The sequence below is a fragment of the Thermobia domestica genome, chromosome 11 (genome assembly GCF_964235325.1).
Source record: "Thermobia domestica chromosome 11, izTheDome1.hap1.1, whole genome shotgun sequence".
Classification (NCBI taxonomy): Eukaryota; Metazoa; Arthropoda; class Insecta; order Zygentoma; family Lepismatidae; genus Thermobia; species Thermobia domestica.
The window spans coordinates 59125267-59150894 of NC_137464.1; the positions used below are offsets into that span (position 1 = coordinate 59125267).

At 35.1% G+C, this 25628-nt stretch overlaps 1 protein-coding gene across 2 annotated transcripts in view; it reads left to right on the forward strand.

Annotated features, from left to right (window-relative positions):
* Positions 1–25310, forward strand: part of LOC145663580 (NPC intracellular cholesterol transporter 2 homolog a-like) — a 31412-nt gene extending 6102 nt beyond the window's left edge. Inside the window, exons 2-4 of one of the 2 annotated variants that reach the window (XM_081729695.1) lie at positions 10304–10411; positions 19695–19822; positions 23448–25310. In XM_081729695.1, coding sequence (XP_081585821.1) covers positions 10304–10411; positions 19695–19822; positions 23448–23534 — 323 coding nt within the window. In that variant the 3' untranslated portion in view covers positions 23535–25310. Of the gene's footprint in view, positions 1–10303; positions 10412–19625; positions 19823–23447 lie in introns of both variants that reach the window. The other variant, XM_081729694.1, reaches the window with a different exon arrangement.
* The last annotated feature ends 318 nt before the right edge of the window (positions 25311–25628 follow it).

The window sequence follows — 25628 nt, forward strand, 5'->3', positions numbered from 1 at the left end:
AGTGCTAACATATTCAAGCGAATGTACACAAATTTGATATACATTTTATAATGTAATTAGTCCATAGGTGCAATTGAACGAATTTATTTATACTCCATTTATACTCCATGAAATTTCGTATTACCATAATTACACTGTTTGTGACAATAGAAGAAGATAGTAAAAAAATAACAAGTTCATCGTATAGTTTGGGCCCGGAAATTTGGACGATTGATATCTAATGTAAAAATTTGGACTATAAAATCTGTTTAAAAAGGAAGTTTGGACATCGAACAATGTTTGGATATATTTAAGGGCCACGTAGACTTAGAAGGTAACGTAATTGAAATTGTGAAAAAGTCCAATAGTCAAAAAGTAATGAAGATCGCCATCTTGCTAATAGTTTAAAGAGGGTCCTGTTTTCTTAAACTTTTAATTTCGTAAAAGGTGTATTGGAACTTCCTTACAAGAATTTATTCATCGGATGTTTTCTTCTACAAGTTTGATGGGAGTATGTGTTATTATTACTATGGCTAATTAAGGTAAATTCGCGGTTGCACATATCTGGGCAGACTATAAAAGGGGACATGTCTAAATTGTTGCTTCTTAATCGATAGGCCTAAATGTTCTATCACTGAATTATAAGAGGTCACGATATATATTTATATATATATATATATATATATATATATATATATATATATATATATATATATATATATATAATCTAGCAAGACCAAGTCAATATAATCATGCGGAGAAAGTAACTAACATAGCACACAAGCTGTTACATATTTAAATTAGTTCAATAGAATAACGATATTTACCAAACCATTGTTCGGCCGAGTTAATAGTTCGCATTTGCAGCTCGTTTTCGTTGATAATTTATTAATCAGTATGAAATCGAATTTTAACATTAAACTAAGAAAAATATCACATCTTCTTATTTGACTTTTAATGATATGTATACGAGGATGATTCATAGGATCTATGCACTGGTTCTCCAACCTAGAATTAATTGTTAAGGGAGGATAAGATCTTAATAAGATAAATCGAGTCGGGACTTCTTTTATCAATGATAAATAGGTTAAGTTAGCTAGGTTAGGTATAGTATAGGTATAGCGTTTTAGACTAGGGAGGTTAGTTATTAATTGTGTTACTTTTGTGTTAATCGTATATACTAAAATGGTGACGAGATTGAAAACTCGTATTACTGAGATATGAATTGTGATAATGTGCACATATTATTCTTATTGAAGAGAGTAAGTTATTCTTATAAAAAAAAAATCTACATTCTTGTGTTGCTGAGCTCTCATTATAGTAAAGCTTTATGATCTGAAAGGAGAGTAATATAAAATGTATTTTGTGTTGTCGTCATAAATTGACGAGGGATGTTCCTGATTGTTCAGTCATAAAAGAAATAATTAAACATGGAAAACCAGGCATAGATTCCAGCATATGATATAGAGATGTATAAATTGAATAAATAAGCGTGTATTGGAAACAAAGTATTTATTAGACAGATTAGCTACATAACTGAAAATTATTATAAATTATTACTGTGATTTATCGTAAAACTATGTAATAAATCTTTAATTATGGATATAAATTATCCATGGTTTTGTAAATTTGGTAATTAAGTTCGTTGTTATGAGCTGCATCATACATCTGAAAATAATAAACGCCAAACGTTATAGATTTCAGAGATATTGCTTTATTTCCATTTAAACGAATAATAATATAGGTTAGAAATAATAATATATACATATAAGCATTTTGTTCACTTAATAGTATAGTATGTAAGATACGCTGAGGTTTCTTGTTCGGAGTGGCACTGCTGCAAGTTCCTGGAATACTTATTTATAAATTTTGGATAAATAACCGTTGAGCTTGAAAACAATTTGGACTTTAAAAATCGTAAATTAAAACTTTTGAGTATGTTTAAAAAAATCGTTTACTATATGTTATAGAATTGTTTAGTTTAAATAAATACGCCAAAATGAGTGCGTATTAATATTACTTGTCACTGGGGCACTGTTGTCTTTACAGATGAGAAAATATTTTCCACTGGAAACTTTGGGAAAACACGTGTGTATCGCCCATCTGGAAGACGGTTTGATCCACAATATATGGTCCGTTCAGCGCGAATGGGTCATGTGACGATTCACTGTTGGGGATGGATATGCGAGACTGCAGGTTGAGGTGGTATCCATCGAATTATAGGCCGACTTAATGGTAAAAAAATGTTGATCTTCTCGACTTTATGCTCCCTGAAATAAAAGCACATGTTGGCGACGACGTACTCTAATCCGGATTTTTATGTTATTCTCTTCTTTTAGCTAGTTAAATTTCGTATACTTTTATAATTTCGATTAATGCATATTTCCAACAAGTTAAGAATCGAAGTGAGAACGCTGAAATCTAGAGCTAAAACCGAATCTATACGACATTGAATTCAAATAAGTAAAACAATGTGATCGACAGTTTAATATTAAGTTTTCTAATCACTTTACGACTATATACCGCCACATGGATGTATTGATTTTACAATAAATTCTCTTTAAGTAATAGTTTGCAGGACTATCGTTTTATGTATTTTGCTGATCAGTTTTTTCTTTTGCTTAGAAATTTCTTACCAACAGTACATGGTTGCTTCGATTTCCGGCAGCAGCTCATATGGTTCGGATTCCACGTTAATAAGTAGGTCCACGTCTCATATAGTCTCGCTGCAGAACGGACGTTAACTCAAAATCATCAACAACATCTACATGATTGTTGTGGGAAAATTAGTAATTTATTATGTTGCATAAACCACGTTTTCCACTATTACTGAAACAGTAAGAAAACAAGACAACGCGGGCATTTGCTACGTTTTTACAAATTAATATTTGTCATCTAGCAAGCAATTTAGAAGAAACAGAGTATCAGGCCCGTAGCCAGCCCAAAAATTTAGGGGGGGCGACCGAAGTTAGGGGGAGCCCGACCCAATCATATTATACTTCATCACAATATTATAGTTCATTTGCAAGCCTATCGTGAAACCTTTATTGGGGCCGGCCAAAGTTTAGGGGGGGCCCGGCCTCCCTAGCCCCCCCGTGAAGACGGGCCTGCAGAGTATTCAATACATTAAATGTATAGCACAGTTGTGAACCTTCTTTTCCGATGTATATTAAATTATTTGCTCCGTTCCTCTATTTTTCTCTCTGTCTCTATGTCTCTCTCTCTCTCCCCTTGATATTCAGTTTCTGCAACTTATATTTTTGCTTGTTCTTCCTATGTTCTCACCTCTATACTTTTTTCTTCTTCCTCGATTTCTATAGTCAGAGATAGAGTGAGACAGACAAAGTGATGTGTACTAACTACTCATTTGATTTTACTTTTCTATGCACGTGTAGAACTAGCTTTTTTAAGTACCAATTAGACATAAGTTATAGGCGGTCTATCGTGGACATGTTAGACGTAGTTTTCTGCAGACTCCATTCCATCTTTCATAGGTAATGATGGAGGAACAGGGTATTACTGCCAGACTAGCTACATCGGTAGAGTGTGGGATTTCTAATACTATGGTTCTGGGTTCGAATCCCATCCAAGGACTGTAATTTTTTCCATTTAGCAGTTTCCAAAATTGTATACGTGCGAATCTCTTAAGATGTTCTCTCTTTCTCATTTCTCCGTGTAGATGGATGCTACGAAGAAAAACAATAGAGAAGTAATCTCTTGTTTCAGTTATGGTTGAGATTTTAAAGACATTTTCAGCTTTCTGCGAGCATTTTTATTTGTTTAAATAAATATGTGTTATATAACACTTACTGTGTGTAATTATGTCTTTGTGGTTTGCTGATTCTCACAGTTATTATATATGGTTCATAACAAAATTTGAGGTGGTCTCCTTTGAAGTGCATGTGTCATTTGTCAATATATGCGCACGTTTTCTTTTCCTTTATATTTCGCATATTCCTCTATATTTAGTTTTTATCACGTTGACCTTTTTCTCTTTCTCTCTCTTTAAAACTGAGGATGTAAAATGAGAAGAGAAATGAGAAGAACCTCAATCTATTACTCCATCTTGTGAGAAGTTTGTGATTTGTAGTCACGTGGTCTATGCATTTCTTGCTCCAAACGAAGTGTGCAGGGGGACGAAGCCGAAGGTTATCGTGGCGTGATCAGTGCCACAAAGACGTTAGGTTGGTTGCCTATGTTGTTGGCGTAGTTTCACAATGAACTTAAACTTTCATGTTGCAGGTTTTTTGCTTCGTATTGTACAACGTCTTTACTCGTACTTTTTGAGGAGGTATGCAACCACGCACAGTGATTTTTACCTCATCCGCCATCTTTTAATCTGAGTGTATGAATTCTGACCTGCCACATACGATTATACCCAGAGAATGAGGTATCCTTTACATGCTCTTGTCCACTCAATTTATATCATGTTTCTAACGCCCTTTGGGGAATCCCTTGCGACGCCATTTCACAAATCTGAAAACTGCAAATTTGACTATATTCTTAGGATTCTTTGACGATACCATGACACATCATATCTACGGCCAGTAGTATGTACAATATTTAACTCTAAAGTTTGTTTTCCCACGATTTCGGCAGCCTTTAACACCGTAAACGACGCGGTTTTCGCCCTATGTTTATCGTAACATTTTTTTTTTTTTTTTTTTTTTTTTTTTAATCTCAGGAATCACTCCTCTGCTTTTGTACAACTAATTTACCGCCATACAGTATAATATCTCCCGTAGTTTTGCTCTCCGAAGTAATCACACTTTCCAAGCACGGGAACGTTTTCACGCTTTCCGTTCTAGAATTCTCCAGCCCTAAGCACATAGTCGAAAATGCAGTGAATGAGCACCAAAGCCTTAGTGCATGCCTCGAAATTTCCGGTCGTTAGATTGCCCCATTGGTGACCAAATATTTTGGTTTGGCGATTAACAATTGGACTTTACTCTGTTTCCCAAATACTAGATGATGTCCAGATTATCTGAAAATATGTACCCTGCCCTAGCAAATATACTAATACACTATGCGACTATTAAAAGTTTTGGGTAATTCGTCTTAACTTTAGGGAATCCTATAAACAGTTATTGCGCATTTCTACTATCTGCAGTTTCGGATTGCACAACACTGCGATGCATACGTTGATTGATTGGCGAAGAAACATCAGTATAAAGTTGTTTTTCTTCCGATTTTAACGTCGTCTTGCTCTGAAATTAAGAAATATATGTACCAATGATCATTTTCTCTTATTTTGGTGTGCAATGTCAGTTCCCAATTTTATGATACGGTAACCAATAACCAGTAGCGTACGCAGGAATTTATTTCGGGAGGGGTCCAAACTCAAAATGAGGGTACTTTATGTTAAAATTTCTGAAATTCCACCTAAAATTAGGCTATATTTACACAAAAGTCGGAATTTCAAGAGGTTCAGACTCCCAGAACCCACCCCTGGGTACGTCCCTGAAAACAACACTCTAAATAGTGAGTGTCGTTGATTTTTTTTTAGAATAAATCAATTTAAAAAAAAACTAAAGTGGAAGGATCTTGAACAAACAATTTTCATGAAATTCTCACACATTCTTTGCTATCTTTACTTCCTTCAGAAAATCACTCTTAGTGACAATCAGTTTTCGTAGGTTGCATTAGGAAAATTTGCTACGACTGACAATTTTTTCCCTTTTGTTATCAAATTATCCCTCGTTTGTTGAGTGTCCATTTCCAACGACAGATGTTATGTGATAAATTTAATTTAGCTACAGAAAATATTAAGGGAAGCATCAACATATTAATTTTTGCTTCTATTTCTTTTACTTTTACCTTTTTTGGTGCAAAATACACATAAATACACTCAGACAACAATGAATACAGGTTATGTTTCTTTGAACACACTACTACTACTACTACTACTACTACTACTATTGTAGTAGTTCATTTCTGAAGAACAAAGAAAAATTTAAACATTTATATTGATCAACCAGTCTCTGCGAGAATTTTCCTGATTTTTTACCTTTTATTGTAAAAAAAATCCCTTTTTTTCCTTATTGCTAAATTAAATTCCCTAGATTAGAAAAGTTTCCCTCAAACTACGAATACTGAATACGATACGATTATGGTACATGCTATGTATGTGTTTCAGATCATAGAAACTTACTTATATAATTTTTTTTTTACAGAGTTATCGTTTTGCTCTTTGTCTCATTCGCCTTCTGAACCAGTGTCCCATGAAACTAACATTTATAATTATCTTTAAGCAATGCTAATATTAAACCATAAATACTAAAGGTATTTTGTTAATTCAAAAGAGAATAAATTCCATTCCACTTATAATATAGTTTATGCACTCGTATCATTGTAATGACACATGTACAGTGCACAACAGAAAAAAAAAAAAAACATTTACCGCAATTGAGCAGTAAATTGCAGATAAAGTCATACATACGTAGTGAAGGAATTTGAAATTGGTATTGGTGCTATATATATTTAAACAATGTTCATAGAAAGATATTTACTTTGGATCATTCAAAGTAGAACTCTCCTGCATCCATTACACTCTGCCTAATAGTGCTGGAATTCATGTTTAGAATTTTTTTTTTTTTTTTAATCCATGGCGTATGCTTCTTGGTTATTGGTAAATCATCAAAATAGAAACTTTTCCTACCGGTCTTCAGTTTAAGAAACATAAAACACAATAGGGAGCAGGAACAGTGAATAGTCAGGGTCTGAAAACACACACAAGTTCCCTAGCGGGCTAGAAGCTCGTTCACAACCAAAGCCTTGTGACTTGTGGCGTTGTCATGAGGAAGATGCTAATACCATCACGCTGATATTAGCATCCTACAAGTGTTATTCTTTACATCAAACATTCCAGTGTCTCAAGATAAAGTCCAGTGCTAACCAGACAGTGCTGTAGGCAAAAATTCCTTGTTCACAATATCTTCATTGTCATTAAAAAAATACAAAGTCTCATTTTTTGACTTTGACTGATCCAATTAGTTTGGCTTGTTAGGAGTTCAAAGACTTTCAGTTTTTATTTTGACAGTTTATCAACGGATCATACTGAAAAACAGGCCGGTAGCCAGCCCAAAAATGTAGGGGGGTCCGGCTGAAGTTAGGGGGGGCCGATCCAACCCAATTATAGTTCATCGCCATATTATACTTCATTTGCAAGCATACCGTGAAACTTTTAGAGGGGTCAGCAAAAACTTTTAGAGGGGACGCCCGCCCCCTAGACACCCCTGGATGCTGAAAATTTCATGCATCGTCTTTTGATATATTAAACAAAAAATTGGCGGTAAAAGTCAGCTCTCAACAGTGATCAACTTGTCCTGTTGAAGGGGCCTTGTTTTCACTAACTGACTTATTGTTTGAATTGTACGTTCAATGTTTACTTTGAACTCATTAGCAAGGTTTTGGAGCGTAAATGTTGGTCTTCAGTACTAGCTGTTCTCACTTTCGCAGCCAATGTCGGCGTTCTTGCTGTCCTTACAGCACCCATATTGACTTCCATTCTTTACTGACTACTGAAGTACATGAAGTGGTACGCGGGGATCTGCATATGTTATATATTATTGGAAAAGTCATACTGAGTATACCTCACATGTGAAATATTTCGCTTGAATGGGTATTGTAGGGGGCGTGGCGACCATTTAAATATCAAAACAAGGCACGCTCCGAAACACAACAAAACGTGGACAAGACAGGAAGATATGATGTAATTGTTTTGATACGTGGTGTATATATATGTTTGAAAGGTAGCTGAATACGAATCTGACATCAAATGTTTACAAATCAAAATGGTGGATTCAACATGGCAGACACAAGTTACAAAAAAACAAACAATGGATCTGAAATTGGATATGCATATATATATATACACTCGATGTCGCTATGTATGAATCGGATACCAAACTGTAAAATTGAAAATGGCGGACAAAACGCAAAACACTGCTATGGAACTGAAAGCTGGTATGTAGAGGTTTTTGTGGTCGCGGAATACGAATTCAATGTTAAAAGTGCAAAAGGCAATATGAAGTATCTAATGTGGCGGACGAAAAGTGCAAAAAATCTGTACAGAACGGGCATATGTTATTCTTACACATGTAGTATGGCAAGTAGGGACAGGTGATGTTTTACAATAAACAAGGAACGTTTTTTGCTATACAATCATGCCAAAATTGAGGCAAAGAATGCAGGGCAGGTTTTGTAGTGCACATGAAAGTCTTATGATAGAAACAGATTGTAATCATAGACAATAATTATTTTAGTAGCAACTCCCTCACCCCCTCCCGATGAGATACGGGGGGATCAACATTTGTTATATATAGTTGAAAAACTGCATCGACTACACTTGATCTCACTTGAATGGCACCTGTAGGATGCGTTGCGATTATTTATAGATACCAGTTGAAGATTCGAACAATGACAATGCAAAGTGCGCGTTTAAAACAACGTTATGCTTCCATAACTGTCTTTCCGGTTTCATATTATGCCATGCACACTTGTGAGCAATATGTATGACAAATGGCCACTCTCCGTAATAGGGATGGTACTGACACCGAGACTAGTTTCGATCTTGTCTCGGTCTCGTCTCTAATGTATTTTTCCAAATTGAGACGGGCCCAGGCTCGTCTCGATACACATACGCCCATTCTGTACTTTTGCACCTTTTGTCCACCATATTGGATGCGTAATATTGCATTTTTCACTTTCAACATTAAATTCGCACTCCGCGACCACGAAAACCTCTACATACCTCCTTTCTGTTCAATAGCAGTGTTTTGCATTTTGTCCGCCATATTGGATCCGCCATTTTGAATTTTATATTTTGGTATCGACTCATATATAGCGACGGCGAGTGTCTCTATATATCCAATTTCAGATCCATTGCTTGTTTTTTGTAATCTGTGTCCGCCAAGTTGGATCCGCCATTTTGATTTGTAAACATTTGATGTCAGATTAGTATTCAGCTATCTTTCGAACCTATATATACCACGTCTCAAAACAACTACATCATACCTTTCTGTCTTGTCCACGTTTTGTTGTGTTTCGGAGCGTGCCTTATTTTGATCTTCAAATGGTCGCCACGCCCCATACAAGACCCATTTCAGCGAGATTATTCAGTATGACCTTTCCAACGATTGTAACACATGTAGATCCCCGTATACCACTTCATGTACTTCCCTAGTGAGATGTCTGTACTATTTAAATATACACGTACGGGATAAACAACTGTCCCCATAGACTTGCTGCAATGTGTAAAATGTTCCCGTAGCAAATTTATACTCCGATGCGCATAGAACTTTGACTTGTATTCCATGTTGAAATCACGACGCACCTCTCATGTGCTAATATTTAGTATTACCACACGCGGCAATATCGCTCAAAGTCAACTAAAGCAAACACCAAAAATATAGGCGGGTTGCGCGCGCACCTTACAGCTCGCTGTTGTCAACTCTCCCTTATCATGTGCCACCTCCTTCCCCTCCTGTTGCAGGAGTAAGCAGACGACAGCCGTTTATCCAGCCACAGCTCAAAGCCTGCGTTCTGCTGTAACTAATCTTCAACACGCGCGCGAAACATGAAACCTTGACAGTGACTGAGCAAGACAAATGTAAATGTGGCAAGTGCGTACGTTGCTAGTTGGCTGTTGCTCTCTCCACCCACTTTTTGTTGCGCGCGCAACCCGCCTATATTTTTGGTTTTTGCTTTAATTGTGCAACAATTGTTGATGAAATATTCCTCACATACTTGCACCACAGAACGCTTGCAAAATTATATTACCTACCGAGAAAAAAAATATCAGTCCCAATTTCAAATTATCGTACCGTGCATATTCAACAATTGATTGACCTTGTCATTACCTTTGAAAACGTCTGAGAGAAGTGATGATTTCAAAAGATATACCGCGAGAGAAGGGGAAATTTAAGTACACAGGGAGTGAAAGTAGAACTACAAATATAATGGTAATCCTCCTTTAAGACGATCAGAGAAATGACGTTGGGGAATTTCGTAGCTCGGAGCAGAGGGGAATTTACCCTCAGGCTCCTGAAATCATTACTGTCTGAGACAGTAGAGAGGAGAAATAAATATCATTAACAACTACTTATATTTTCTTGTTTCTTAAAACTTAAGAAAAACAAGTATTTGGTTCAATCAGAGAAACAGGTGTTTTCTAAAATGTTTGTTTTAACGGGTGAAGAAAGGAGGGCTCGAAAACGGGTGGAACATGGTATAAAAGAAATCCTGTCTAATCTTATGTGAAAGACAATTTCAATTAAACAGTAATAAGCAGCAACAACTTTATTTATTTATTTATTTATTTCAGTTAATCTAATTGGAAATGTTACCAAAGTCGAGGTGTCAGGTTGTGACAAGATCCCTTGCGTACTAAAGAAGAACACTGACATAGAAGCTAAACACAATTTTAAACCACGTAAGTATAAACTAATATAAGACTCCAATAGTAACAATAATATATTAAGATCTTGCTTAGAATTTTCTGTATTTGTCTTATAAGCTATATTTTCTTTATTAATTGTTATTAATTGTTTTATAAGAATCTGAGGTTCCTTTTGATCACCAACAAAGGATGTAGAAGAACTGAAACTGCAGTTTAAGATGAAATCCGAACCACTACATTGAGAATCTACCGGAATTCAAACCTGGAATTTAGTGCACTAAAGGCACATGCAATAGACCAACGGGATCAAGTTTTAACACTCATCTCTTGAATTTGACTGAGTTAGTGTAAATTTTGTGGAAAGAAAGTGATTGAAATAAGTAGAGATATGCTGCTATTTGGTTTTCGATGATTATCACTCTTCCAATATCTACATTGGTCCACATACATACAGGCCATTATTACCAGATGACCTACCTTTAACATGGTATATTTGGTTGTCTTTGCTATTTTAAAAACTGCTCCGATTTTACAGCAACATATTCAAACTACCTTGTACAGCGGGGGACACTTCTAAATGGTACAGCCATATGGAGATTTACGGCTAAGGTGTACCATTTAGAAGTGTCCCCCGCTGGACTTTTCATTGCGATTGGCTTAAAATTGCATGTAATAAGTTCACATACAAAGAAAATCTACTTTTATCCTAAAATATCAAAACTTATGGTCGATATTGTTAAAAAAAAAAAAAAGTAATGAGGATAATGCGAAGTTTCGATTTCGTTCGGTAGATGTCATCTGGTGAAGGATGTTTGCTGTCATCTAACGCCGTGATGTGTACATTCTATTATTATACAATTATAATACTTTTGTTTCTATAGAAAAAATAGGATATGCGTAACAACTGTTACCATGCAAACGTTATCGGACCATTAACAAACATAGCCAAGACTATAGTTCGACCTATGTATTGCAAATATAAAACAGATTTTATCTGCTAACGGACGGACGTAAGTCACTGCTGATCGTGAAGATGTTAACGGAATCATCTCATTAACAACTAGACCGAGATAATCGTTATAGCTACCTGTTGCAAAAGACAAGAGTTCACAAATTCTCTTTCGTTCAAGAGTCATTGCGTGTAATAATGGAAGTACTATTGTTACCGTGTTGTAAGCCTTACTTGCATGATCCTAATAAGATCAGCGTAGATTTGCACACAAAGACGTAATGAGTCAGAATATTCGTCACAGGATTGGAAACGAGACGAAACTCTTCCAATAGAAACAGATCCATTTTTCGAGACAAGATATCGCTTTCCAGGGACGTACGCAGGGGAGGGGGGGTCACGGGGTTCCGGACCCCCCGAAATTTCGACTTTTTTAAAATTTAGCGTAATTTTAGGGGTAATTTTAGGAATTTTAATATAAAATACCTTCATATTTAGTTTGGACCCCCTCCTAAATAAATTCCTGGGTACGCTACTGTCGCTTTCATAACACACCCCGATAGAACAGACTCTTTTCTTATCTCATTCACATCTCTGTACGATAAACTTTGTTGGTTTTTTTGGTCACAATGTCAAGTGGCTATCTCTTTGTAACTATAACAATGTTTGATTCACTGACAGCATGCGTGTTGTCCTAAATATCCGTTAGATAGTCTTATTGTAGATAAAACTACTTGAGAATGCTCCAACAACATTGCCAGAATGAACTTAAAAGGAATTAATTTTTAGAATTGACTTCTACAGGTTTCATACCAATATCTTCTATGTACTTTATTATTATACTCATTAAACAATTCCTGCTGCATTTCTATCCATTTATAATTTCATTGAGTACTAAATTTTTCCATATGCTTTGTTTAAGAGTTCTGTGAAATTGTTATACGATATGTTGTTTTACGAAGATACATGCTCAAAATGAAGTGCTCATAATTGAAAAATTCACAAAATATCGTCTCTATATTACTTACGGTTCCCGAGATATGGCTCCTTAAATCTCCCGAAATCGGAACTTTTTTTTGGCTAATATCTCGACAATGGTAAGAGTGGCACGAAAAATTCAATCACTTTCTCATATAGATTTTATGCTCTATCGAATGGAGGGGTCAAAATTTAAAAATTCGCAACACACATACATACACACACACACACACACAGAGAGAGAGAGAGAGAGAGAGTTCAGTAACACCTTTTTAAGTTCGTTGACAAAGGTTCATTTTGTCTGTATAAAATTTTACTATAAGTAAATTAAACTACGTAAGTCAACAGGGGTATAACACATTTCAAGGGGCCACATTTTGTCATCTTTCAATCTTCAATAAGAGAGCAAAAAGTCTTTCTTTGCACATCCAACCGAGAAATGTCGTTGGAAGCAATCAGATAAGGAATTTTGCAGGTATCCACTCAGCCGTGGACTCACCATCTCTCGTTATCTTTCGATCAGCGTTTTTCTTCCGAGATCACTATAAACATTCTCCAAGAAAGTGATTCTTTGTCACGCATTAAAAATAACAGGAAATCACTAACTAGTTCATTTTAAAATATTGATTCCATTTCACAAATAGCGAGGAATATGAAGGCACGTTTAGGGTCTATATATAAATCTCCAAAATTGAATTGTAAATTAGTTATTTAAAACAAAAAAAATGTGGATTGAGATTTATATAAAATTCGTTTATATGAGTTTTATACCCGTAAGCAACAAAAGCTCAAGTTGTTATTTCGATTCAAATTGTCTAATATATATGACAAATACATATTCCTTCTTTGATATGCGAGACGGGGTATAAGTGGGATCTGAACCACTACTCAAGTTTGTATTTCCCCGGTTAACACTGTTCTATAATTATACCCGAAGGAATTGGTGCGTACATAAATAATCATACAAAATCGAATTTCTCGTAACGGGGAACAAATGCATCAATAGTGATGTACCCATTAACTCTACAAACAATTAGTAAATCAAAAATCATGTTATATGAGTACATGGCAGATTTTTCCCACTACTGTTTCTCGCTTCCAAGAGATGGCTTAGGGGAGCATTTACATCCGTTTGAATATACGTATATATATATTTTGAATTTTAATTATTCAAATTAAATTTCGAGATTAGATTTAAATAAAAGCAATCAAGGGCGCCCATCAGGGGGGGGGGCAAGATGGGGCGCTCGGCCCCTAGAGGAAATTGTACTTCAGAATATCGAAAATCCAATATATTTTTTTTTAACATTCGTTACAGCAAAATTTGGAACTATTTTTGAAACGTCGCTTATATTTGTCCCGCCCCCTTGGAAACCACAATTGGGCGCTCTTGAATGCAATACCTATGCAAATACAGACTTAAAGAACATGAATAGATTGTTCAAATGGAAACGTAGAACAGAATAAGTGGAATACTTTATGATTTATGAAATTTTAGAAAAGGAGATGATATATGACAAAAATTGCAATTTTTGAATGTGGTTCAAGTACCAGAGGTAGGCTAAAAATACAAGCGGATGTATCCCAACCTTCCTCTCACAAATCGAACACTAAAATTTAGTATGTTTAAAGCTTTGAATTAAAAAAAAAACAAGTAAAAGAAAAGAAACTTTTGAATGTAATAGTACGCAAGAAATAAAAAATAACCACATATTGTACTGTCAGCCTACTTCTGGTACCTGAACCACATCCAAATTATCCATAATAAGCTTTCCAATAAATTTAACATTATTTCATTGAATCTCTTCTAGATTTCCATTGGAATAATTCAGCTATTTCCTTATTCTTGAAGCCTATAGCTATTTTTATGGGTATCGTATTTTAATCTGTTTTAAGTAGAGTTCCATGTGAGTAACGAAAATTTTAATTATATATTTTAAACGAAAACTATATAACCGCTTCCGTAAATTGCTTCATAGAGGCGAAATGCGATGGCAAAAGGCAAAATCCAAGTGACAATCTCAGCAGACAGAAACCTAGCAAAATTCTTGCTAGACGGAAGAAATTCAAGAGGGTAAAATCTATTGTCAGTATAATAAGCATATAATTTTTGAATGATATGTCATTGAAAAATGAATGTAGATTCAAGACTCAAACAACTACGTAGACCATAATCATTCCAGTAACAAGAAGCAATTACAGCCTTAAGTTACGATTGAAGATGAAGATGGAGACTGCGAACGGACGTCTAGACCTACTGAAGTTATTGTAGATACATCGCGCCCTTAGAGCGCAAAGGTTCTATGTACAATTTTAGAAATTTTACAGTGGAGCAAAAAGAATGGACATAGGACCAAGGAGAACATATGGCATCAATAATAACGATTTCATAGGCTTTCTTATCGCCATGTGAAAGAGCACATCATGCGCCATTTATAAGTATAGAAAACTCAATTTCGAAAAAAAAATGGACTTAGAACCTTTGCGCTCTAAGGACGCGACATATATTAAAATGGTACAAAAACAAATTATACCTAATACTGCTAAAATTTATACTATTCAGAGAGATAAGAGATACACAGTATCAAAAGTATGTTTCTCTAAGTATAATACTTGACTCTTTGACTATTGTGATGGGCTTCGAAATGGCGATAATAAACCTTTAAGAGAAAAAGTTTCGGACCTAGTGTAAATGTGAAAGGCTGTTTCTACCATTTGTTGCAGTCTGTGTGGAGGAAGATTCAAGCATTAGATTCACTAACTTTATACAAGGAAGATAAATCAGTGCGTACAACCGTAGTGGAATGATTTGTGCTTAGCATTTCTAGCAGTGAATCAAGTTGAAAGTGGCCTGAGACATATGTAATGTAGAACGTATTGCAGAGCGTACTGAAAAATGAGGAACTGCAGACAGACTTTTGATAGATTATTTTGGATTATGTGAGGAGGTATTTTGTCGAACTCAGCAACTAATTGAGGAACCGAAGAGTAATGCCATTATATCTGCCAGCATAGAATGAATATGGTCTATCACGTACGAGTCAATTCTGCGAAGCGTAAAACAAAGACTTCTCACACTTGATTGGACTTAACCATGTGAATTGCAATACGAGATATAAAAGAGGGTCCAAGTTTTCGGAGCTTCAATAAAAGAGCAGACAAAAGTTGGCATAAAAAAAGCCAATACTTCGATTTCAAACAGGAACTCAAAATTTATGCACTAGTCTAATTGACAATAAACTAAGGGAAACTGATTTCTAGAAAGTTCATCACATATTATACAGTATATTTAGATTAAAACGCACCTGAGATGTGATTAACGTGCACTTGATTGTGAAAGTAAGTATTTTTGTCTTATTACAGGGCCCACAACAGCTTATCATATAGACAAGTGTAACTAATGTAAATCTTTGAGGATAGAGAAATAAATACGTTCCTTTCTTGGGACATTGAATACATATGAGAACAATAGCGGCATTCCACATTCTGTCAGAGAAGCAAGATTGTGCTCCGACAAGAGTTCGACGTTTTTTCTTATATATTAGAATAGGCTACATTAAGAGAATCATGTATTTCTTAAACTTAAGTTGGAACAATTGCTTCCCTGCCCTCCCAAATGACAGCCCTGTATTAGAAAGCCATTACTCGCTATATTTTACCGTTTCTGATCTACGGTGATCAAATTTTATACCGGAAGAACTAAGAAGCATTAAATATTTCCGGTTTCGTAGAATGCTAAGATTGCAAATGGTATGATTCCTTGAAACGCTCAAGAGATTTCCAAAAACTATTCGTCCCTATCTATTTACCGCTATCAACGTTAAAACTAGAAATTGTTGATTTTTAACCACTTCTGGTTTCAATAGAGGGTTAACGGAGTAGAAGGCATGTATTGTTGGGACGTTTAATCGATTCCAGGAAAACACTTCTCGATAACTCTCGCCATTTTTGCTTAATGGAAATCAATAACGAGACCAGAGGTACTACTAAATTTCAACCATGTTCGGTTTTAGCAGCATATTATAATTAGAGATTATATATTTTCTTGAGAATCTGATTCAATTCTAAAAAATACAGCTTGTAGCCAGGTATTATCGTTTTTGCTCTATGCTAATCAACGTAAAGTCCTAACTTGAACGGTCATACATTTCTACACTTGTATAACACTGTTCAACAATGAAAATGTAAATTGAACAAAATCAGCTAATTCTTATTGATTTTGTGATGCTGATCACGAATTTGAAAGTTATTTTCGAATATTAGCTTTACTTATCGTTTTACAGGCATGTCTAATAATAACGCTTTAAAAATAAATATATTCGCTTCGTTGGGGGTAAAATGTTACACTGATCCGGCAACACTGGAGAAACTATATGAACGCTTGGTTTCATTGTGTTCCTTATCTCAGTAGTGTTCTGCTATTGTTAGAAAAGACAGGTTTAGTGCAGTTATAAGCGTTTTGGGTGTGACGTTTGTGTAGTGCAGGACATAAAAATACAACTACAAGTACGCAAAAATACTGGTATTTCGAATGTATATTTTTAAATAGTTGTCGGAACTATTTCAAGTGACATTTTGAGGATTTCAATTAACAAAAATACCGCGAAATTGTGTAAACAGTGCGGATAGCTTCTGCTACGTGTGTGGGGAAGTGACATTTTCCTCACAAAAGCGGACTATAACACCACTAATAAGAAAAGCCTATCAATATTACTTTGGTTGTAAAATTGGAGACCAAGATAAATCTTGGGCACCCTACATTGTGTGTAACACTTGTGCCAGCAATCTAAGAAATTGGATTAATGGGAAGGGGCGCTCAATGCCTTTTGCAGTGCCCATGATTTGGAGGGAGCCAAGCGACCACATCAGAGACTGTTATTTTTGTATGGTTCCTTCCGTCAAGAAGGGAATTTCCACGAAGAAGAAGCGGGCCTTGATCTATCCTAACATTCCTTCTGCAATGCGCCCTGTTCCACATGGAGAAGTACTACCTGTTCCTGACCTACCTAAAGAATACGATCTTTTTTCTGATGATGATCAAGAAGTTGAAGCTCCTGAATCAAGTACTTCGAAGGACCCTACGTTTGTTGTAGAACCTCCATGTGAACCACATAGACTTACTCAAGAGGAACTAAGTGATCTAATCAGAGACTTGGACCTCTCGAAAAGCAAAGCCGAAATTTTAGCGTCACGCTTAAAGCAATGGAATTTATTGCAGGAAAAAGTAAATATTTCAGTGTATCGGAATAGGGAGATGTTCACTTTATTTTTTACTATGGAAGACACACTTGTGGCATGTACAGATGTAAATGGTCTCATGAGGGCACTTAAAATTAATTACGAACCTACGGAGTGGAGGCTCTTTATAGATTCGTCCAAGGTGAGTTTAAAGGCAGTGCTTTTACATATTGGAAATGAACTTCCTTCAATTCCTGTAGGTTACGCAGTTCATATGAAGGAATCTTATGAAAGCCTGAAACGTTTACTTCAAGCCATTAAATATTACGATTTTCAGTGGCTCATTTGTGGTGACCTTAAAGTAATAGCACCGTTGCTAGGTATGCAGTTAGAGTATACAAAGTATTGTTGCTTTATATGTGAATGAGACAGTAGAGATCGTGGATCTCATTACCGCAAAAGTGATTGGAGTACCAGAGAAACTCTTCAGCCGGGAGTGAAAAATGTGCAGCATGAACCACTGGTAGATCGTAACCGAATTTTGCTTCCCCCTCTACATATTAAATTAGGTCTTATGAAAAGTTTTGTTAAGAGCATGAACCAAGAGGATGAGGCCTATAAGTACCTAGGAGGACAATTCCCTCGATTAAGTGATGCCAAAGTTAAAGAGGGTGTTTTCATAGGGCCACAGATTAGGCAACTATTCAAAGATCACAAATTCGACGAAATTATCCAAGGTGAGGAGAAAGCTGCGTGGGAAAGCTTGAAGAGTGTTTGTTCACAGTTCTTGGGAAGACACCGAGCAACAAATTACAAACAACTGGTAGCAAAGTTGTTATTGTGCTACAAAAATCTTGGTTGCAATATGTCTCTGAAACTCCACTTTCTTCTTTCACATCTAGACTTCTTTCCCGAAGATTGTGGAGCACTAAGTGACGAACATGGTGAGCGTTTCCAAGATATTGCAGCCATGGAGAAGAGATATGAGGGAAAGTGGAGTTCTAACATATTGGCCGACTAATGTTGGACTATTGCAAGGGATGCTCCAGATGTAACCTACAAAAGGCAAGCCAAGCGAAGACGCTCAAAATAAAATAAACATAATCCTGTACAAGGGATCACTTGAAACTTTTATCTACATTGCAGTGTAGTTCTTGCACAAAAGGTATTTGTACATATTTTTCATGTTTTGATGTTAATACTGATTTTTATTACGGAATTGTTAATGTTTAACTTGACCACGGTTATTTTATTTTCTGTATCGCTGTGAAACTGGAATTTGCGCAATTATGAAAAAGGAAGTACAAGGGTACGTATAGAAAGCTATAGGTTAGGGTACTTCTTAACTCACCAGCTTATCACATCACAGCGAAATAGATAAAAAAAGTGAAATGTAGGTTTTTACAAGGAGGTTGTTTAAATGTTCTATAAATATTAATACATTTGTGTATATACAGCTACTGTTGTACAAGGGTGTTTTTTTTCACAACCTGAGCTAAGAAAATTTTTCTATTATCATTTCCTTTCATATTGTGCTTAAATGAATGTAAAAATCGCAATTTCAAAGAATTTACATACCGGTACTTTCGATCAAAATTTGTTGAACAGTGTAATATATTCCCAACGATCAGCAATAAGAAATTCAAAACAAGAATGTTTGTTTGAAACATATATTAGACAACTTCAACTGGAATAGCAGTGGAGTTTGGATATTCGTATATAATTGTGCCTTCATATACCTCACTACCTGTGAAATGGAATCAGTAATTTATAAATGAACTAAGCAATTTTTTGTGACAAAGAATCACTTCCTTGGAGAACGTTTATAGTGATCTTAGCAGAAAAACGCTGATCGAAGGATAACGAGAGTTGTTGGGTCCACGGCTGAGTGGGAACATGTAAAATTTCTTATCTGATTGCTTTCAACGACATTTCTCGGTTGGATGAGCACAAGGAAGAGTTTTTGCTCTCTTACTGAAGATTGAAAGACATGATAAAATGTCGCCCCTTGAAATGCGTTATACCCGTCAACAGCAAGTTTGAATTAAGCTTGCCATATGAATTCAAAGTTAACAGCTTAAACTCAAATATCTATCAAGTTCACAATCATCTTTAAAAAATGTATATTTTTCTATTGTGTAGATGAAGACATATATGATCTAGTAAACTACGTCTACGCCTACATTGTTGGGACTCCTTTCCCATTCCCAGGATTCCATAGAACGAGTGCTAATAATGATATTTATACATTGAAAGGTGAAAGAGCCAATTTCCCTTTGAAGAAGGACGAAGAATATGTGTACCAAAAAACCTTCAAAGTTCTTCATTTGTATCCACAGGTGAGTAACAAAACTTGCATTCATGATAGTAAACCTATTATTAGAATTATGAACGGTGGATAAGTCGGTAAAAAAATTAAAATTTGCAATTGAAAATTAAGGAAGGAAAGCTTCGCACAGTTCCATGAAGTTGCACACAAGAATTACTCTGTTAGGTAAACTTTCACCTCTTATTTTGTACTTTTTTTTTTTTAACGAATGTGACTTCTCTCAAGAATTAGAATAACTCATTCACACACAGAACAGTGCTGACAAGGGAAGGTCCCACAAGTTGTCGCTCAAATCTCATTTACGTTTAAAGTAAATATCTTGAAAACCGTTAAAGCAATCAAAACAAAAATTGCACAATATAATGAGAACAAAATGCCGTATCGAAAACCACAAACGGTGTTGCCGCAGAGGAAGCAGTGTTGCTAACTCAGCATAAAAGTATTCAAATGTTGAAGTTCTATAGGTCCTATCCTTCTGGTTCATATCACCCGAAATTTTGAACATGTTCATTTCTTATGATACTCTATCAGATATGCTATGTGGCAATCAGATTGGAGCGACAACTTGTGGGAACTTCCCTTGTGAGGAAGAAAGAGCATGAAAAAGTGTATTTTTACTTAATTGCGTAAAACGTTCTAATGTTCTATTAAGTTTTTCTAACTTTCATTAGAGACTATTAAATTTACTATATATTTGGATCATAGGTCACAGGTCATTTGGGTCATGACTTTGTTCTAGATCATACGAGTCTTCTCAGCCATGATCTGACTGGAATAGACACAATGACACAGACAGGCCTGGTGACCTGGACAGATCCGATGACTCCAATGAACTCGACGATCAGTATTCCCAATATATATACTTTGTAATACTGATGCAGAAATTTATAGTTGGTTTAATGACATTCTGTACTCGAGCTCGAAAATGCATTTTTGATTGATTCCCAGCGAGAAGTTTCTTAATCAAACCACCGTGTCTAGCTTATTTCAAATATAATTCCATATGCGTTTCTTTTTTTTTTTTTTTATCATGGACTATATAAAACGATTTAATAGAACACCGTTTGACCTTAGTGACATCTTCTCTGTTCTGTATTCTGAATGACAAGTTCTCAGGTTCGCATCTATTAAACTTCAATGATCCCTCATAAGAAAGCCATGTACCTTATCAGTTCTGTGATTTTCATGCGTTTGTACCATGATCAAACTTGTTGTTTTCTTTCAGTGCATTTCCTTAACGCAAGCAAAAGCGTAAACAACAAGCTAGAAAGAGAATTCTAGATTTAATGAGAAGATAGGCAGACAGGCGAGAGTCATGTTTGTTAGAATTGTATTAGAACCTTGCACACATTTCCCATGTTATGGCGATGTCTCGCTATATTACAGTCATACCGTGTCACCGGTTCACTCTGGGCTGATTCTACTAAACTTTTACAGCTTAACAGATACAGGGTGTATCAAAAAGTACTTTGCAACTTTGGAAACTAATATTGGTTCACTCATTTATCTTATAGACATGGTTTTGGTGTCATTTTGTAGAATAATACATCACGTTTTGTCTCACGTAGTACACTCGTTCAGAAACAAGCCACCGCAAGCGGTAGCGGCAGTTGCATCAAGATAGCTGCCTTTACTGGTACCGAGTGTGCTAGCTGTGTGTTTTGGATTGAAGAATCCAAAAAATGAAATTAAATCTTGAATTTGTACGCCCCACAGTTGTGCCGGCTAGGCTAAAAGATACGGTGAGAATGAGAAATAAATGAAATAATGGAATGAAGAAAATGGGGGAACCCCGAAAAAACCATGCACACAGTGCTTGTCCACCGCAAAGCTCACTTGGCGCGAGCGGGCATCGAACCAAGGACCCCATGCACTAAAGGTGAACGCTCTATCACTGAGCCAGCGCGGCCCGCTTGAAGAATCCAAGTCTGCTGCAATTGTGCAACGTTTACGTACAAAGTATGGTAAACATCCTCCCAATAGGTTTACTGTTTATCAGTGGCATAAGTATTTTATTGCAACTGGATGTTCGGTAAGACACAACAGATCTTCAGGTTGTCCCCTGAAGATGTAGAGGAAGTGACATAGCTTTGTGAACAGTCCTACAAAATAAACCATGCATGATTCCTGACAGCTGGAGGTCGCACACATGACAGTTTGACATATGTTATGTTGAGAAAACGGTTGCATCTCAAACCATACAAATAACAAACGGTGCAAGAATTAAAAGACACTGATAGAATTGCTCGTATGGAATTTTTGGCAAGAAATCGACCTCAGATACATGTGTACCGCATTACCAATGGAAACCACATTTAACCTTTTTAGGTATAAGGTAAAAAAAAAAAAAAAAACTTGATGTATTTGCTAAAACCGACAGCAAAACCATCTCTGTAAGCTAAGTATATAAATCAATATGAGTTTTCAAAATTGGAAAGTTCTTTTTGATACACCCTATATATATTTAAATCGAATGTAATTGTAAAGAGAGACATGAATTACATTTCAGGGATTCTGAAGTCAGTGACTTCATATTAGTGAATACTTTGTAAAAAAAAAAAAAGGAAAAGAAAAGAAAAAGAAAAAGAAAGAAGTAAGTTACTCGTCCGGTGTGGTATAATACAGGGCGCAAAATTTCCGGTCGCCAGGTCGATATTGGTGACTAGAAATTTAGAGCCAGTGTTCAGTAGAAATGGTTCCTGCCTACACTCAGAGGGCTGCGCAGTTTCTGCTTTTGCACGAAAATAATTGTTACTGAGTGAGAGAAAAAACAGAATGTGAAGTCCAGAAAATGCGTTAAACAAACGTGAAGTCTTATATAAGATATTTTTAAATATGTATATAAATTGTCCAATTCAAAATTGACTATCCTGAAGCTAAATGTTTGGTTTTGAAATTTTATGCCCTGATATAATCTCTTTCTTTGTCAAACCAAAAGCCTTGGGAAGAGGGGACCTCTCATAATTTGTACGTGAGAGATACTGGAGACCATCGTTTTTAAATTGGCGAGTGCGTCTGACTTTGAAATTTTGCACCCTGGTCTAGTATCTTTCAGCCTAGCAGTAAGTTTATAAACTGAGTGGAATCATTCCAAAATTTTAAGTATATTATTGTGAGAATAACAAAAAAGCTAAAGCTGCAGAGCCTTCAAAGAAGTGGTTCAAAGTAACAATGGCTGAGTCTTACAATTCTTAACCTTTATAATCTTTCTAAACCTTAATTAACAACCTTTCTAAAACATTTAATAAGTAATTAATTTTAGTATTCTGCCTTATGGAAAGCTTTGAACTTCCTGTTGAATATCTCTTTGAGTGCGGGAGCATTTGTATGTCGATATACTATGTTTCCATAATTTATGTTATGCTTTATTCAACGAAATGTTCTCATATATATATATATATATATATATATATATATATATATATATATATATATATATATATATATATATATATATATATGTTTAAATTTAATACTTCACTCTATATAATAATTTATTTGTAAGTATCATAATAAATATACCCTTTGTATTTTCAATGGTCTAGAAATTTTCAAGGAAAATTACTCTATTCCCTTTCTTATTTATCATTACAACAAAATACTTTATTTTTATATTTTTTAAACTTATTTTTCAGGTACCATTTGACATTCATTGGTCTTTGAGAAACAAGAAAGAACATTCAGCATTTTGTTTCATTATTCCAGCACGAATTATTTCGTAAGAAAAAAAAAGTATGTAAATAAAGAAATACAAACTACTATTTCATCAATAAAAATGTATAAAGGGAGCATAAATAAATAAAAAAAATGTTTATTTTTTTACTATATCTGTGTAACAGTTTCGCCAACTAACTAGACATTTTGGTTTCATCACACATCAGATGACTGTCTGATGAAGCCAATATGTTCAGTCAGTTGGCGAAACTGTTACACAGTTATTATTTTGTATTGAGCGTTGTTTTCTTCAGTGATTTGTATTTTTAGTTTGTATTAAGTTTGTGTAATAATATACAATAACATTCATTAAAATTCCAAAAAACTCTAAATGAAACTTTGTGCAGCATTGTTTTAAATGAAGTTTTGTTGATGGTTACTATGAAACCTTTCTAAATTAAATTTAATTTTCTGGTAAAGTAGTCAATTTTCTGGAACATAACTGATCCCAACGCATTCCGTTCTACAGTTGAAGCACCCCGCCGAACAACGATACATGTGACATGTTGAAACATTGTGAGTTGCCAGTAAAATTATGCTCTACGGAACATGTCGGACATATACTCAAAGTATTTCGGTCCCCTTGGTACTGGCGTACTGCCAAAGTGATTTCTGACCGGAAAAACGATATGTGTTACAGTTTTTCTTTTCGTTTCTCTCGAAATCATAAAAATGTAACAAACAGTGTTGTTCGGCGGGGTGCTTCAATTAACGAACATGCAAAGAGTATGGATAAATGAAAACAATGTATAAAAATGAAATTTTGTTGTTTTACGTCCCTCTATTATGATGTGTAGGCCATACGTTACTGTGATGATAAGAAAGACTGAATTAGTGTAATGAATAAAGTGGGAGGAAACGGAAGAACTAGAGAAAACTCATGCATACCAGAACTGAAGGCTCTACCACATCCTCTAGGCCCCCCAAAAACAAGGTCCATATGTTATATATAATCTTCATTTAAATTTTAAAAGCTGTAAATTAAACTTCATCCTTTCTTTCTTAAAAAAAAAAAGAAAGAAATTTTAGAAAATTCCTATGAAACATTCTTAAATTATCTTTATTATTCTTGAACTTAACACTTTCTATTTTACACTAAAGAATATGTATAAAGGAAACATAAACGAAAATAATGTTTGTGTTATTTGCTAAGCTGTAAATGACATTTCATGCAGTTTCTTTTTCCTGTCTTTAATTAACGAAATTTTGTATAGGGTACCTAACAATAAAATATACGTAGATGTAAAGTTCTTTAAATAGTGAACTAGCTAAACGAAAGACAACTTTATTTTGTAATGTTGTCATAGCTCGTTAAGATATATTTCTATATATAGTTTGGTTGCGATTGGGTTTTGTCTCCGCAACGTCTGGTGTAAATATAAAATGCCAAGCAGGTAATAAACAACATGAACAAAAGCTAGCTTTTGTGAGACGAAATCAGAAACCAACTGTAGAGAAAAATGTAAAATGTCAAGGGAGCTAGATAGTTATGAAGAAGAATTCAAGAGACTTTTATTCAGCAGTGTTTTGAGAACAGTTGGTTTGACTCATTTTCTATTAAGTAATGAAGTCAGGTTATCAAGATGTTTATTCCAAATACAAATATTTCTCATATATATTTATAAGTCTCGAACTATGTTCAGATTTTGTCAATACTCTACGTAAAATGTAAGTCTTACGTAACATAAAATGATCATATCTCAAAATATGCATTTTTTTCACTAAGTGTACGTCTGCATATGTAAATGCTAGTTTTAATAGGTGTGCAAGATGTAATTGTGAAAATAAAGACATGTCTATTTCGATTAAAGTTTCTGTGTGTGTTTGATAGACGGGAAAATGAACTGGAAGTCTATAAAGGATGAAAGAGGGGATGATATAAATCTATTTACAACCACCTATATTAATTTGTCAATATTCTCCATTGTCAGCGATAGGTTTGACAACAACGGTGTTTCCGAACAGAATTTCATTTTAGAAAAATCAGCAAGATTCAGAAAATTTAATTATGATACATGTCACACTGGAAGAAGAATTTATGATTACTGAACAGAAATACTTTTTAACTATGTATTGAGAAACAAATGAAATAAGGAACGTCC